Source organism: Dunckerocampus dactyliophorus, chromosome 11 (assembly GCF_027744805.1).
Source record: "Dunckerocampus dactyliophorus isolate RoL2022-P2 chromosome 11, RoL_Ddac_1.1, whole genome shotgun sequence".
In the NCBI taxonomy this organism is placed as follows: domain Eukaryota; kingdom Metazoa; phylum Chordata; class Actinopteri; order Syngnathiformes; family Syngnathidae; genus Dunckerocampus; species Dunckerocampus dactyliophorus.
The window spans coordinates 25,242,548-25,255,014 of record NC_072829.1 but is presented as its reverse complement, the minus strand read 5'-3'; the positions used below and the strand labels follow the sequence as shown (position 1 = coordinate 25,255,014).

Below are 12,467 nucleotides of genomic sequence, written 5' to 3'. Positions count from 1 at the left end.
TTTAGATTTATATTTCAATGTGTGGCAGAGAATAGAATATGATTGAGGCTTCACCCTGACTCATCATTGGAAGTAAATAATAAAACATAACTGAAGTTAACTTAGCTATGTTGGCTCTACATACTGTATGTATTTCTTTTTATCAGGGCTCTCAAATGATTACAAATATCAGATTAATAACAGTTTTAAAATTAATTAATCAATATTAATCACCACTAGCAGCTATGTCTGAAATATGCCCAGTTTATTTAATTATCAGGACATTTGTCAATCAAGCTAAAAGATACCAAGCAAGTCTAAAAACGTGTCTAACACAAGTCTCTTTTATAGTGGCGCAACATTTGAATCACACTTTAAACTGCGTTGTTATGAACAATGAGGGGTTGCGTTCAAAGACATCACGTAATTTAAGGTAAATGTACTTGTTTTCAGTGTATTTTCCAGCATACTTAAAAGTAGCAAATTGTACATCCGAGTTACGAAGTGAGGTAAGAATATCCACTTCATGTTTTTCTTTACCTTTCTGTTTATTTACACACACGTACACACAAGCATAATAAAGGCATTTTTGTGATGTTCGGAGTATCCCTGAATGCATTCGTGTTGTTGTAATGAGAATGACTTGTTCCCAAGGTGAATGGACTAGAGCAGGGGTCACCAACGTTTGTCCTTGTGAGAGCTACTTTTACAAAATGAAAATGGCCAAGAGCTACTCATTTTTGTAACATTTATTTTCAGAGCTTATTTTAAACCCAAACAAAGCGAATATGCTTGTTTTAGCAGAACATGAACAAAATGCTGGTGTCCACAACTCACATTTTGTATTTCAGAATGCATTTCTTTCTACTGTTCTTTCATTGCGGGCACCTCATGTGGTTGCGGGGGGCTACCTGGTGCCCGCCGGCACCACGTTGGTGACCCCTGGACTAGAGACATGTGCGAGTTGGATGTACATACAGTGTATGGTGTTGGAACTGTACTGCTGTTGATGTGTTCAGGTCAGAATGAAGTTAAAAAACAGCATCCGACTGTGTGGGAACGCGCCACTGTGCAGCTGCCGTCATATCAGAGAGGCGTGGTTGCTCTGGTGTGGATGCATTAACTACACAAAAAAATTTAAAGTAATTAATGAAAAAAATTAGTTGCCGCCCTTAACGCGTTATTTTTGACAGCCCTACTTAATATTTAACCCTCAGAAGTCTTCTGGTGGCACACTCAGAAAACCCCCTGCTTGGTATCAGTAATAACCAGCCATATCATAGCATGTCCATAAGGCGCTCAGAATACACATTCAAAGATGGTGTAAATGATATGTTGCATTGTACACTGTCCACTAGGTGTCAGTAATGTCACTAATGTTCTGTGAGAGACACACACGTACCAGACTTGATCGCCGGAACAACAGGCTTTTATTGCAGGTTTGAATGATCTCACAACAGGCACAACAATCTATAATTAAAAAATCCATAATAAAAACATGAGCTGCTGTTGCGGCCATAACCCACGCCAAGCTAAAACTCAAATCTGAACCCCCAACATCACTTCCTGTCTGCTTATTATGCCTACTATATTACTATATTGGGCAAGACGAGTGTAAAGGTGACTATAGGGTGTTTTTTCCATTTCTAGAGGGTTCCAATAATGTTGAAAACACTATTTAGAAGGTAGTAAAAGGTTTTTCTATGCACTAACTACAAGAATATTCCATTTCACTTATCACGGTTGAGTCTGAAACCAATTAACTGTGATAAAGAAGGGATTACTGTAACTGTATTTAGTAGCCATCGTTTTTGGAGCTCCATCAAGTGGTACTCAGGAACAACATAGTTTTTAAAATAAAAGTAATATTAGAAGTCACAATATTCAAAGCTAACCTGTGATAGTATGCGGAGGTAATGCAAACAGACGTATCGCCGAGCTCTTTTTGTTGTTTTTTTACTGGTACTTTCTATGAAACGTTTAAGAACCACTGGCTTGAGATTAAGCTACTGACTTGGTCACAGAAAAATTTTCATTTTATTTACCTTCAAAAAGTCTGGCAAATGACTTCTTTTTTAAATATCAAACCTCAATTTGAATCACATCTTCATTCTTTCCGTTCAATATGCTGTAATATTTCCATCGTAGTGGTGTATAAAATGCAAAATACTAAAAACACTGTCATCGTCCAACTACTGTGGGACCCACATGTATGAGGACATGAGTGTAACGTCATGTCCGATCTTTGTGCTTTCTATTGTCACTGACAAACTGCGCATGTTAGTATGTTGCTGTTTTTAGTCTTACACATTTTGAATGTCCTGTAAAGAAGATTATAGTATCTCACAGCTCCTGCATCGAGTCAGAGCCTTTGTAAAGTATCGCTGCATTGCTCAGCCACCTGCAGCAGGAGAGAGCATTTGATCCAGTCAGCATGTTTTTAGGGAAGAAAATCCTGAGTTGAAAAAAGGCAGGAATGTAAACACTCACATGCTGAGGTTGCCTTTTTTCAAGTTTAGCCCTGTGAAGGGACAAGTGGGGGAGAATTCATCAAAAAGGAGATTGTGATCAAACTGAGGCATCACTCAGTGGCTTGGCGTACTCACGTCGCAGTCGCCACACGGTTACTATGGCAACAACCAACAGCATCACCAGCACAACAGGAACAACTATGGCAACGAGGTGACCACTTCCAGCCTCCTCAGCGCTTGTCTAGTAGAAGACAGACTTTCAAGTTAAAAGGACATCTATTTTCGTCCTCTAGTGGGCAGAATACTGTATCAACCAAGCTCGCAGCAAGTATTTCCCATTGCTTCAAACTTACTGCAGCATTAGTGTCGATGGATACGGCCGTGGTGAGGGAATCCTTCTGATTACCTGGGCAATCCACAAAGAGTATTAGGGCCACACTGACAAAAAAAAATCCTTATACAGTGTTCCCTCAAAATAGCCCGCAATAAGTGAAATCCGCAGAGTAGCCAACGAAGGAGATTGATTGACAATGGTCTACAGCCAATCAGGACGCAGAAAACAATGGGCGGTGCAAACAAGACACGAGGGAAGAGAGAGACACAACTTCGCACAATGCACTTCTTCTTAAAGGGCCAGGCTTGGCAGGTAACTGTGTTTATACGCTGTAAAAAAAAAAAAAAAGTACTAAAAGTACTAAAAATTCCAGGTAACAGCGAATCCGCGAAAAATGAACCGCGATGGAGCGAGGGAACACTGTACCACAAATAATCACAATCATAATGACATCTGATCTAATTTCTTATTTATTATGTGTTGTGAAAAACTAAGAACAACATCAAATTAAAAGCACAAAATGAATGTAGACCCACCATTCACCAGTATGAGCCTGGAGTTTGTTTTTCAGAGAGAAAATTGAATGACGCTGTTTGATGTGCGTGGTAACAGGCAGTGTGCTAGCATGAATTAACATGAGGTCATAAAGTCACCAAACTTTACCTTTATGCATTCCCACGAAGTATCAGAATTTGGGACCAAATATGAGGTGAAAGAAAAACGTCAAACATACAATATAGTAGTCTATAAGTTAAATGGTGCGTTCAATTCTAAAACTCAACCCTGAACCCCCAACGTCACTTCTGGTCCTCCACACGTCCGAAACACGTTAATTGCAACATACATGAGCACAGGTCTTATGTTTTAAATGGCTTGTTGTCTCTGATTCTCTCCACTATATTGGCTAATACAAGTGTAAAGGTGACTATAGGGTGTAATAATGGTCAAAATCAGATTTAGAAAGTTGCAAACAGGTTTCCTTTGCTCTAACAATGAAAATATTTGATTTATAAATAAGGATTCCTGCTTCGCGGAAATTCACTTATCACGGCCGGTTGTGCAACCAATTAACCGCCATAAACAAGGGATTACTGTAATGGTAATGGTAATGGTTTAATTCATCCTGAACATGCATACGAGTCACACTGGAGCACATCACATAGCACAATTCACAATTTTGCATGTCCAAAAAGGAGTAGGAGGAAGCGTACTATTTCACAAATCATTGCGTGGTGTGTCCAAAAAGGAAATAACAAAATGTGGCACGCTCACCTTTCTCTCCAGTTGTGAAAGTGAGGATGTTGCTGGGTTTACTGGTGCCCAGGGTGCTCTTGGCAAACATGCGGATGTTGTACGTGGAGGGATTTATCTCTATAATGGTGGCCTCTGTCTGGTTGGGACTAAAGTCCACTACTGTTTTTTTAAAATCCCACGAGCCTGTAGTTGTTGGAGGAAAAAGTACGTTGTTGTTTTGAAGGAAAATGTAGCTTTGTTTGAACGATTCCACTGACGAGACTTTACCATTCACTGCTTTATACTCAAGAATATATCCGATAATGGGGGCACCTCCTTCAAATCCAGCAGTCCAAGAAAGAGAAACTGTGGTATCTCTGACTTCCTTTAACTCAACAACAGGGGGATCCGGGCACTCTGTCACAGGACACATGTCCATATTACCAAAAGTAGCGTTTCAGCTTGAATCATGAACTATCCTGTTACGAATTGTTTGCCGTGTGTGCAGTACCTGAAACGAAACCTGTAGAGCTTGGTTCCCATGCTGTGCTGGCAGTAATCACTTCAGTCACTAAAGTTGTGCGATCTGTGAACCCTAATGAAAAGGAATATTAGCGAGGACACCATTATTGCGGCACACAAACAACGTTTTCTATTATTGCCATATTTAATTCATAATAGTGCTCTACCGTCATAACATAATACTGTATATTTAACGGGCAAAGTTTGGCCTGTGAACAGAGCCGGTTGGCCCATTAGGCAATATGGGCAGCTGCAGTGATTCAAATGTCAAGCAATCCCCAATTTATATTATGACAAATGAGCCTGCACCAATCATGTTATTACATATTTTTGCATATAGTTGTACAGTAGACAAGTGATTTATATCACTATTGTATATAGTTAATATAATATCCTCTATTTTTGTATATAATTATTCCATATTGTAAATGTATCTTACATAGTGTGCAAACTGTGTGGTTACTTCAATGGCGTGATATTGATCGTATGTTCTACAGTATTCATCATTTATTACTATTATTATTTATTCACTTACTTGCAGGAGTTCTATTCTGCGCTGAGGGTATTTATATTGTGTTTCAGATTTTTTTTTTAATTTATTAACCATGTAAATTGGGCAACACATGATCTATTTCATATCTTTCATTATCTAATTATAAACAAATTAACGCCATTCAATTTCTTTTGGAAGCCGATATAGTGAGGCGCCATATAAAATCTTGCCAAGTGAACGACATCAGAGCACGAGTTCATTTGAAACATTATCGACCAGTCACTAATGCTTGTGCAGTCAATTCATTAAAACAGAGGAGAGCTCCTTTCATACAGAAGATCTTTCAGAAGTGTTTTGGTCCTTAAAAAAGCAGCGTGCTCCTGTCAGAGTGCTCCTGGGGCTTTGATTAGCATTTTTTCAATCGTTTCTTTAAAAACAGCAAAAATCTCCTATCATGTAGACTTTTTTATTATAGAGGATCTTCCAACAGCATTTTTATGTAGAGCAGGGGTGCCAAACTCAGTCGCACAGAGGGCCAAAACTCAAAGCCTACTTTAGGTTGTGGGCATTGGACACCCATATGGACATTTTTTTTTTATTTTTTATTTTTTTACATTGGAGTGTAAAAATTTGCATTTTTTTTGTGTCCATTCATTTCAGCTTGTCCACAGATATATGATTGTGGTTGTTTTGGCATGGGTGTTCGTTTCAATAAAGTCATTGTTTAGAAGAACAACCTAGATCAGAAGCTGCTGCTGGCCTTCTACCGCTCGTCGGTAGAGAGTGTGCTCACGTACTGCTTGAGTGTGTGGTACGCAAGCTCCACAGCAGAGGGCAAGAACGCAGTGCAGAGGGTTATAAAAACTGCCCAGAAGATCATCGGATGCCCTTTGCCTACCCTGGAACACCTGTCCACATCCTGCTGCCTCAGGAGAATAAAGGCCATCACAGGAGACCCCGCACACTCACTGTTCGACCTGTTGCCCTCTGGGAGACGCTTCAGGTCAATCAAGTCCTGCACCAGTAGGCTGACAAACAACTGCTTCCCCTGGAGTATCCGTACTGCCAACATCAACAGACTCATACACACACATGCACACGCACACGCACACGCACTCAGACGGTCCGGCATAACTCTGCACATCGCACTCACGCGCACATTGTACTTTTAAATTGTTTAACTTTATTTATTGTATTTTAGATTGGAATCTTTCAGTTATTTATTGTGTTATTGCTATTTATTTCATTTATCCATGATTAAGTGGTGCAGAGAGGCCTCATTACATGACAATTTTGTTGTTACCATTGTACAATGACAATAAAAGCTATTCTATTCTATTCTATCGACCACTTCTTCGTCATTCTCTCAATGTCCAGGCAAAAGCTACAATATTTTATATCAACACAAAAACATCACAATCCGTGAGATGTGTAACCCGGAAGAGTTTGCAGCTGTGGAATGGGCAGATTACGCTTTTCCCAGCATGCTTTGCTGTGGATAAAATGATCACTATGCCTCTTTAAGGTGTTATTTTTTTTTTACAGACCGGGTGTAATAGTTGACTTTTGACTTTTTTTGGTCTGAATCTGGCACGCATATTAAGAATGGTTGTGAACTTTGCGCTAAATACAATATTCCAGGGGAGCAGTTTATACCGGAGGAATCGCCTAATTACGCACATCACTGTAAGCACTTTGTTTCATAAGGTCCAAAAGCCAGGCCAACCCAATGCTAACAGTTCCGCGGGCCGGATGGAATTGCAGCGCGGGCCGGATTTGGCCCCCGGGCCTGAGTTTGACACATGTGATATAGAGACTCTTTAACTATAGTTAACTAAGGATGTCTGACCCACAGTTTATCTGTGTCTATGTTGGCCAGTTGGTGAAGTACAAGTTTTAAGAAACGGCAGAGCTGCATAGTACAAATAATAGCGTACTTAGAAGCCTGGCCCGTAGTACTTCATATTCTCAAAGAGCTATTTAATTGAATAGTCCTGGGCTACAGAATAACTTTCTTTCTTTATAACTTTATTATTATTTATTGTTTTGCTTTTTTTGTCATTAGTCCCTGACTTCATTACCTGAGATGAGTCTTGTGGTGTCTTCAGTGTTCCATATGACAGTAAAGGGTGTCTTGGTTGTTGCCTGAGTTGAAGTTTGGACAACTGAACAACAGCAGAAATAGAATCAATTCCTGGCATCACATGAGTGAGTTACATACATACACTACACCACAGAGCAACAAATAAAGGCTTTAGCAATGACATTCATTAGTATTTCTTTCCATTCTCACAACATCTTAGAACCTCCTTATGAGTCAACAGAGCAAAATGTACGTTTTTTTCACTTTTTCTACTGGTTTTTAAATTTTGATCAGGAGTGTACATTTTATGTGACAAATGTTTTCTTCTATTTGAGTGTGTTTTCTAACTGTATTCTAATTAAATACAGTAATTATGATATACAGTATGGTCATTGCTAAAACCACAAATTGAACCTTCGTACAGTATATATTCACTTTATATTCACTCAATTCACTGAATGATATTCTTATGATAAGTCACCCTCATCAAACGTGGAGCAGAGGGGTGCAGTAGAGGCAGGTCCTATTCCCTCATTGGTCAAGGCCTGTATCAGCACGCCATACTTGGTGGATGGCTTGAGTCCATTCAGGATGAGGCTCTCCTCTTCCCGCGTGGCCCCGACACTTTGGTGCTGCCACCGTTTTGAGGGTCTGCCTGCAGGGTCGTACTCTTTGTAGCTGATGCTGTAACTTCGCAGAAGCCCATTTCTCAGATCGGCCCTCGGAGGCTAAACACAACATTATCATTAAAGGGATAGTTCGGCTTTTTTGACATGAAGTTGTATGACATCCCCATCAGCAGCGGACTATATCAACAGTGACTTACAGAAACCCCCCCCCTTACTTGGTCCCGTGAGTCCAGTTCTGGTCGGATTTCCATGACGAGCAACATAGTTCCGCTTAGTTGCTGGGCCATTTAAGTAAAGAGTTTGGCTTCTCAAAACAATATGCGTTCAAAAGAGCAAACATTTGCATCTTAAGAATGCGTCCTCCCAAAAAAATCAGACCTCACAAATCGCTCTGCGGTATATTTGTTTTTCGAGGAGGCATTTTTATGATGCAAATGTATGACTCTTTTGAATGCATCTTGTTTTGGGAAGCCAAACTCTTTCCTTAAATGACCCAGAAAATAAGGGGAACTACGTTCCTCGTCACGAAAATCCGACCAGAACTGGACTCGCAGTACCAAGTGGGGGTGGGGGTGGGGGTCGCTGTTGATGTCGCACACTGCTGATGGGGATGTCATACAACTTCATGTGAAAAAATCTCAACTATCCCTTTAATAACACTGTCTGCTGATCAGTGATCCGAAAGAAGGACAGGTTTAGAAAATATTCCAAAACGCTGTGACACCTTACTCCTTGAGCGCTAAACTAAACATTCTTCCATTTTGGATGTGTTTGCTGATAAATGAGGAAATATCTTCTAACAAATACCTTGACTATTTGCACTTTTTAACAACCAATCGTACTCTAATAAACACTACATGAACTGTAAACAAATATAGACAATTTGAAGTAAGAAAAACAGAAACAATCAGTACACGCTTTTGAATAAAAATAAAAAAGCATTAAAAAAGTGTCAGCTGTTTTTTTTATTTAATAACTAATCATACAAAACTAAATGTTAATAAAATAAGTGCATAAATAATGATTGATTGATATAAACTACTAAATCAAACGAATGATTCTACACAAAAAAAGACTAAATATTTTCTAAATTGCCGTTTAAGTAATTCTACTAAGCATGTGAGTAATTGAGAAAAATGCAGCATATTAATTAACAATATAAAAATGGTCAAAACCACAAATTATGCAACTGTAATATGTAAATATATTATATAAATGTAACTCAGCTTTATTATTTAACACAATGTCAAATACAAAAAAATTACCGTAGAGCAATGTAATGAGTCAGTTAATGTATCCTACAATTAATTTATTGTATTTATTAGTATAAAACCAACTTGCAGAGATGATAGCAGGGTTTTTACTTTACCTTCCAGGTGACTTTGATCCTCGTAGATGAGAGCGCTAGGAGACGCATGTCCAAAGGTGGACCTTCTGGTGCTGAGCAGGAAAAAAGAAAGAGAGACAATGATAGAAAAGCTCAGCAAACCTGTAAGAATACAAATGTGTTCCTTACTGCTCTACCTGCTTCTTTGGTGGTGATTGTAAGAACATTACTAGGGTCACTCATGCCCTCACTGTTGATCACAAACATGCGGAGGTTGTAGTTCTTAGCAGGGCGCAAGTCCACTAGAGTGACCTGTGTCAAGTCTGGATTTGACACTTCAGTTGTCACTGCAGCTTCCCATAGTGCTGTGTGGCACACGCATGCGTGGGATAAGGAAGTCCATTACCAAAAAGATGTCGCATTTGACAGTGTTACCCTCTTTGCTCTTGAGGTCAATCCTGTAGGATGTGATGGGCCTTCCCCCGTCAAACACGTGAGACCAGCGAACAGTGAGGCTCCTTTCCCTCACCTCCTGCATCTTCACCTGTAGCGCATCAGGGCGCGCTAAAGAGGTAGAAATGCTATTAAAGCACACAGACAGGGTCACATGGAGTAGCCTATTCCAGACGACGTAAGGTGAGAGGCTGGGTTCACCTGCTAATCACACGGCTGACACACAGATATGCTGCTGCATGGTGGACAAGTTAGTACTGCTGCCTCACAGCAAGTAGGGCTTTGATTGTGACCTAAAACATGTATGTTAGGGTTACAGTCCAGCCAGTAGCCATGGACCAAGGTGCTGGCACATGATCCGGATCTGGTCTAAGGGCATTCCATTGAAGAACCAAGAATCACAACAGAGTCAAGAATGGCACCGACCATCATGAGTGTGTTTGAAATACCACTGTGCCTCACCACTCTGCGTTTCAAATTCTGCGAATAAATGAACAGAAATACAAATACAAGACGTCTGAAGCCACATTGGAAGACGTGAAGCTTTGTAGTATTCTAGGTTGGTCTCTAGGTGTCAGTAATGTTACTGTAGCGACGGTAAGACATAGTGCACTGTGTCTATTTCAAATAAAAAGGCTGACTAATTTACAGACAATGGTGTCATTCAGCCGCCATTACATTACATTGATGTGACAATAGCCACCACAGGAAGTATGCTGTCCACAAAATAACAAGGATCTCTCCCAATGCTAATGTGTGAGTCTATGTGGCGTCTTATTTATATATAAGACTTATTTCCTGTTATTATGTCTACGATCTTGGGTAATAGGAGTGTTAAGGTGACTGTTAGGGTGTTATTTCATGTCTGCAGGGCTCTAATAATGGTAAAAAAAACATATGTGGAAGTTCAAAAACAGGTTTTCTATGCTCTAGCTGCAAAATATTTCATACATAAACACGGAATCTTACTTCACAGAAATCCATTTACCTAACCAATTAGCTGGGATAAACATGGGATTACTGTAAAGCAAATGCCGACCACATTGGAAAATGACTGTTGGACGCAACAATGAGGTATAGCTTCACTGCAATAAGTCTAATTGATTGATGACAATAATAGCGTTTCATCAGACTATTATTATGGAAATATTATAAGAGAAAAATAAATTCTGGACTGTAAGCTGCTACTTTTTTCACACGCTTTGAACTCTGAGTGTCTCGGTTTGTCAGCCCTGTGATGGACAGGTGATGCGTTCATGTCAGCAGGTCTTGCCTTCAGATTGCCTCAAAGCAGTATATGGATTACATTCCCCTCAGAGAACATAATACAGTACAGATGACAGAAAAACAGCCTATTTTTTGGAGTATTCCGCTCACCTTAGACTCTTTACTCTCTCACTGGAGGACAGAGAATTTATTTTGACTCTGACATAACGGAAATTAGCTTAGCAGCTATGAAAAATAGTTTTTCTTAGTTTTTCCCCAGCTAGTGCACCTCCCTTGATGTTGAGGCCCACCTCACACCAAACCACTGCTGTACGCAAAATAAAAACAACCAATGACGGGAAAACGCCATTGAGCGTTGGGTTTCCAGCAGTCCACTGGAAGGCAGCATTCAAAGGATTGATATTTTGTATCTCACCTGGGACCACCGTCAGGGTGATCTGATGTTTGCGATCGTTGAACCAGCCTGGGACTTCCACACGGCAGCCATATGTCCCCGTGTCACTCTCCTCAACCTGTCTGATGGTCAGTGACACGTCGCCCTCACCAATATTACCCAGAAGCAGGTAACGCTCAGAGAGTCTGCTTGTCACCGTTGTTCCGTCTGTCTTGATGAGTTGATTGGCACAGCCTCTATTAGGGATGGGCCCTCGGCCCCAGCACACTGACAGCTTGCCATAGTACCCAGCGTCGTATATGCACGTTAGAGTAACATCAGCCCCCACCTTGACCTCCAGGCTTACTGTGAAGCCGCAACCTGAAAAGCCAGAAAAGAGGGTTAGGTATTCTAAATACATCCTGGGGAAAATCTTACCTGCCTTACCTAGAAGAAGGCAGAGGCTGCAAGCCAAACCGACAAAATAAGTCCTAGTCATATCCACTTAGTGAGGGTCTTCATCCACCTGCTGCTGGACACTGAACTGGACCACAGATGGTTTTCAGCTTTGAGACGTTTCCAAATCACATGATGGCGTCCTGGATGTGCTCACACAAACAGTTCCACAGGCCGAGATGGAATGTGCACAAGGTCCACTTCCTTCTCTGTGGTTTTGGTTCCTTTTCCTCCAAGAGACAAGCAGTTTCCATTTTGATGAATAGACAGAGAATCGAGCTTGTCGACAAACTTTGGAGTTAATGTGTCAGACTGCCTTCAGAGGTGACAAATGAAGTAGCCCGAAATGAGAGGTCAATCAGTCATTTTCGCTGTCTGTGTTACAAATTTGAGCAATGCCCCATGGGGGCTCATCCATTAAAAAAAAAAAAAAAAAAAAAAAAAAAGGGCCATTTGACATTTTCAGGAAAATGTAACTCTATTGTAACTCTCTATGTAACTCTATGTAATTCTATTCTGGAGGAACAAAGTTTGACCACGACATCTCAAGACACTAAACTAGCAAAAACACTGACAATACTAAAATAAACACATTTTAATTCAACACAATGTATCCAAAATGTAATGTCATTCTCCTGCTATAAATAGAGTCGTTCAGGGCTAATGGACGCTTGTTTCTCAGACTGCTGAATGTGAATTTTAGTCTAGTCTTTAGTAACCCCAGCATATGACTTCCTCTTTGAACGTACCCAAAAACAAACTAGGCCAACTAATACATGACTACTTACAATATTATTCAGACTGCTTCATTTGTTTGTGGCTTTTAATTCATGTTTGCAACACACCTAATGAACAATACAAATTGCTATTCCTCATACAACTTCTGT

At 40.2% G+C, this 12,467-nt stretch overlaps 1 protein-coding gene across 1 annotated transcript; it reads right to left on the bottom strand.

Moving 5' to 3' along the window:
* Nucleotides 1-1,376: 1,376 nt before the first annotated feature.
* On the bottom strand, nucleotides 1,377-11,737 carry LOC129190412 (cell adhesion molecule DSCAML1-like). Its single transcript, XM_054793096.1, has 14 exons — nucleotides 11,572-11,737; nucleotides 11,167-11,505; nucleotides 9,507-9,635; nucleotides 9,269-9,436; nucleotides 9,114-9,184; nucleotides 7,597-7,843; nucleotides 7,114-7,197; nucleotides 4,529-4,612; nucleotides 4,306-4,434; nucleotides 4,057-4,221; nucleotides 2,804-2,856; nucleotides 2,586-2,691; nucleotides 2,470-2,500; nucleotides 1,377-2,380 (listed from the first exon to the last, which is right to left on the bottom strand). Exons 1-14 carry the CDS (start codon nucleotides 11,621-11,623, stop codon nucleotides 2,323-2,325), a joined length of 1,716 nt encoding a protein of 571 aa, XP_054649071.1. The 5' UTR covers nucleotides 11,624-11,737; the 3' UTR covers nucleotides 1,377-2,322.
* Between the last annotated feature and the right edge of the window lie 730 nt (nucleotides 11,738-12,467).

What these genes read in the sequence shown, in the direction of transcription:
- LOC129190412 (XM_054793096.1), bottom strand. Translation starts at nt 11,623, where the DNA reads ATGACTAGGACTTATTTTGTCGGTTTGGCTTGCAGCCTCTGCCTTCTT. An exon ending in CACCCTGACGGTGGTCCCAG is followed by an intron (nt 9,636 to 11,166) that starts GTGAGATACAAA and finishes CTACCTCTTTAG; the next exon opens with CGCGCCCTGATGCGCTACAG. An exon ending in CTCTACAGGTTTCGTTTCAG is followed by an intron (nt 4,435 to 4,528) that starts GTACTGCACACA and finishes GTCCTGTGACAG; the next exon opens with AGTGCCCGGATCCCCCTGTT.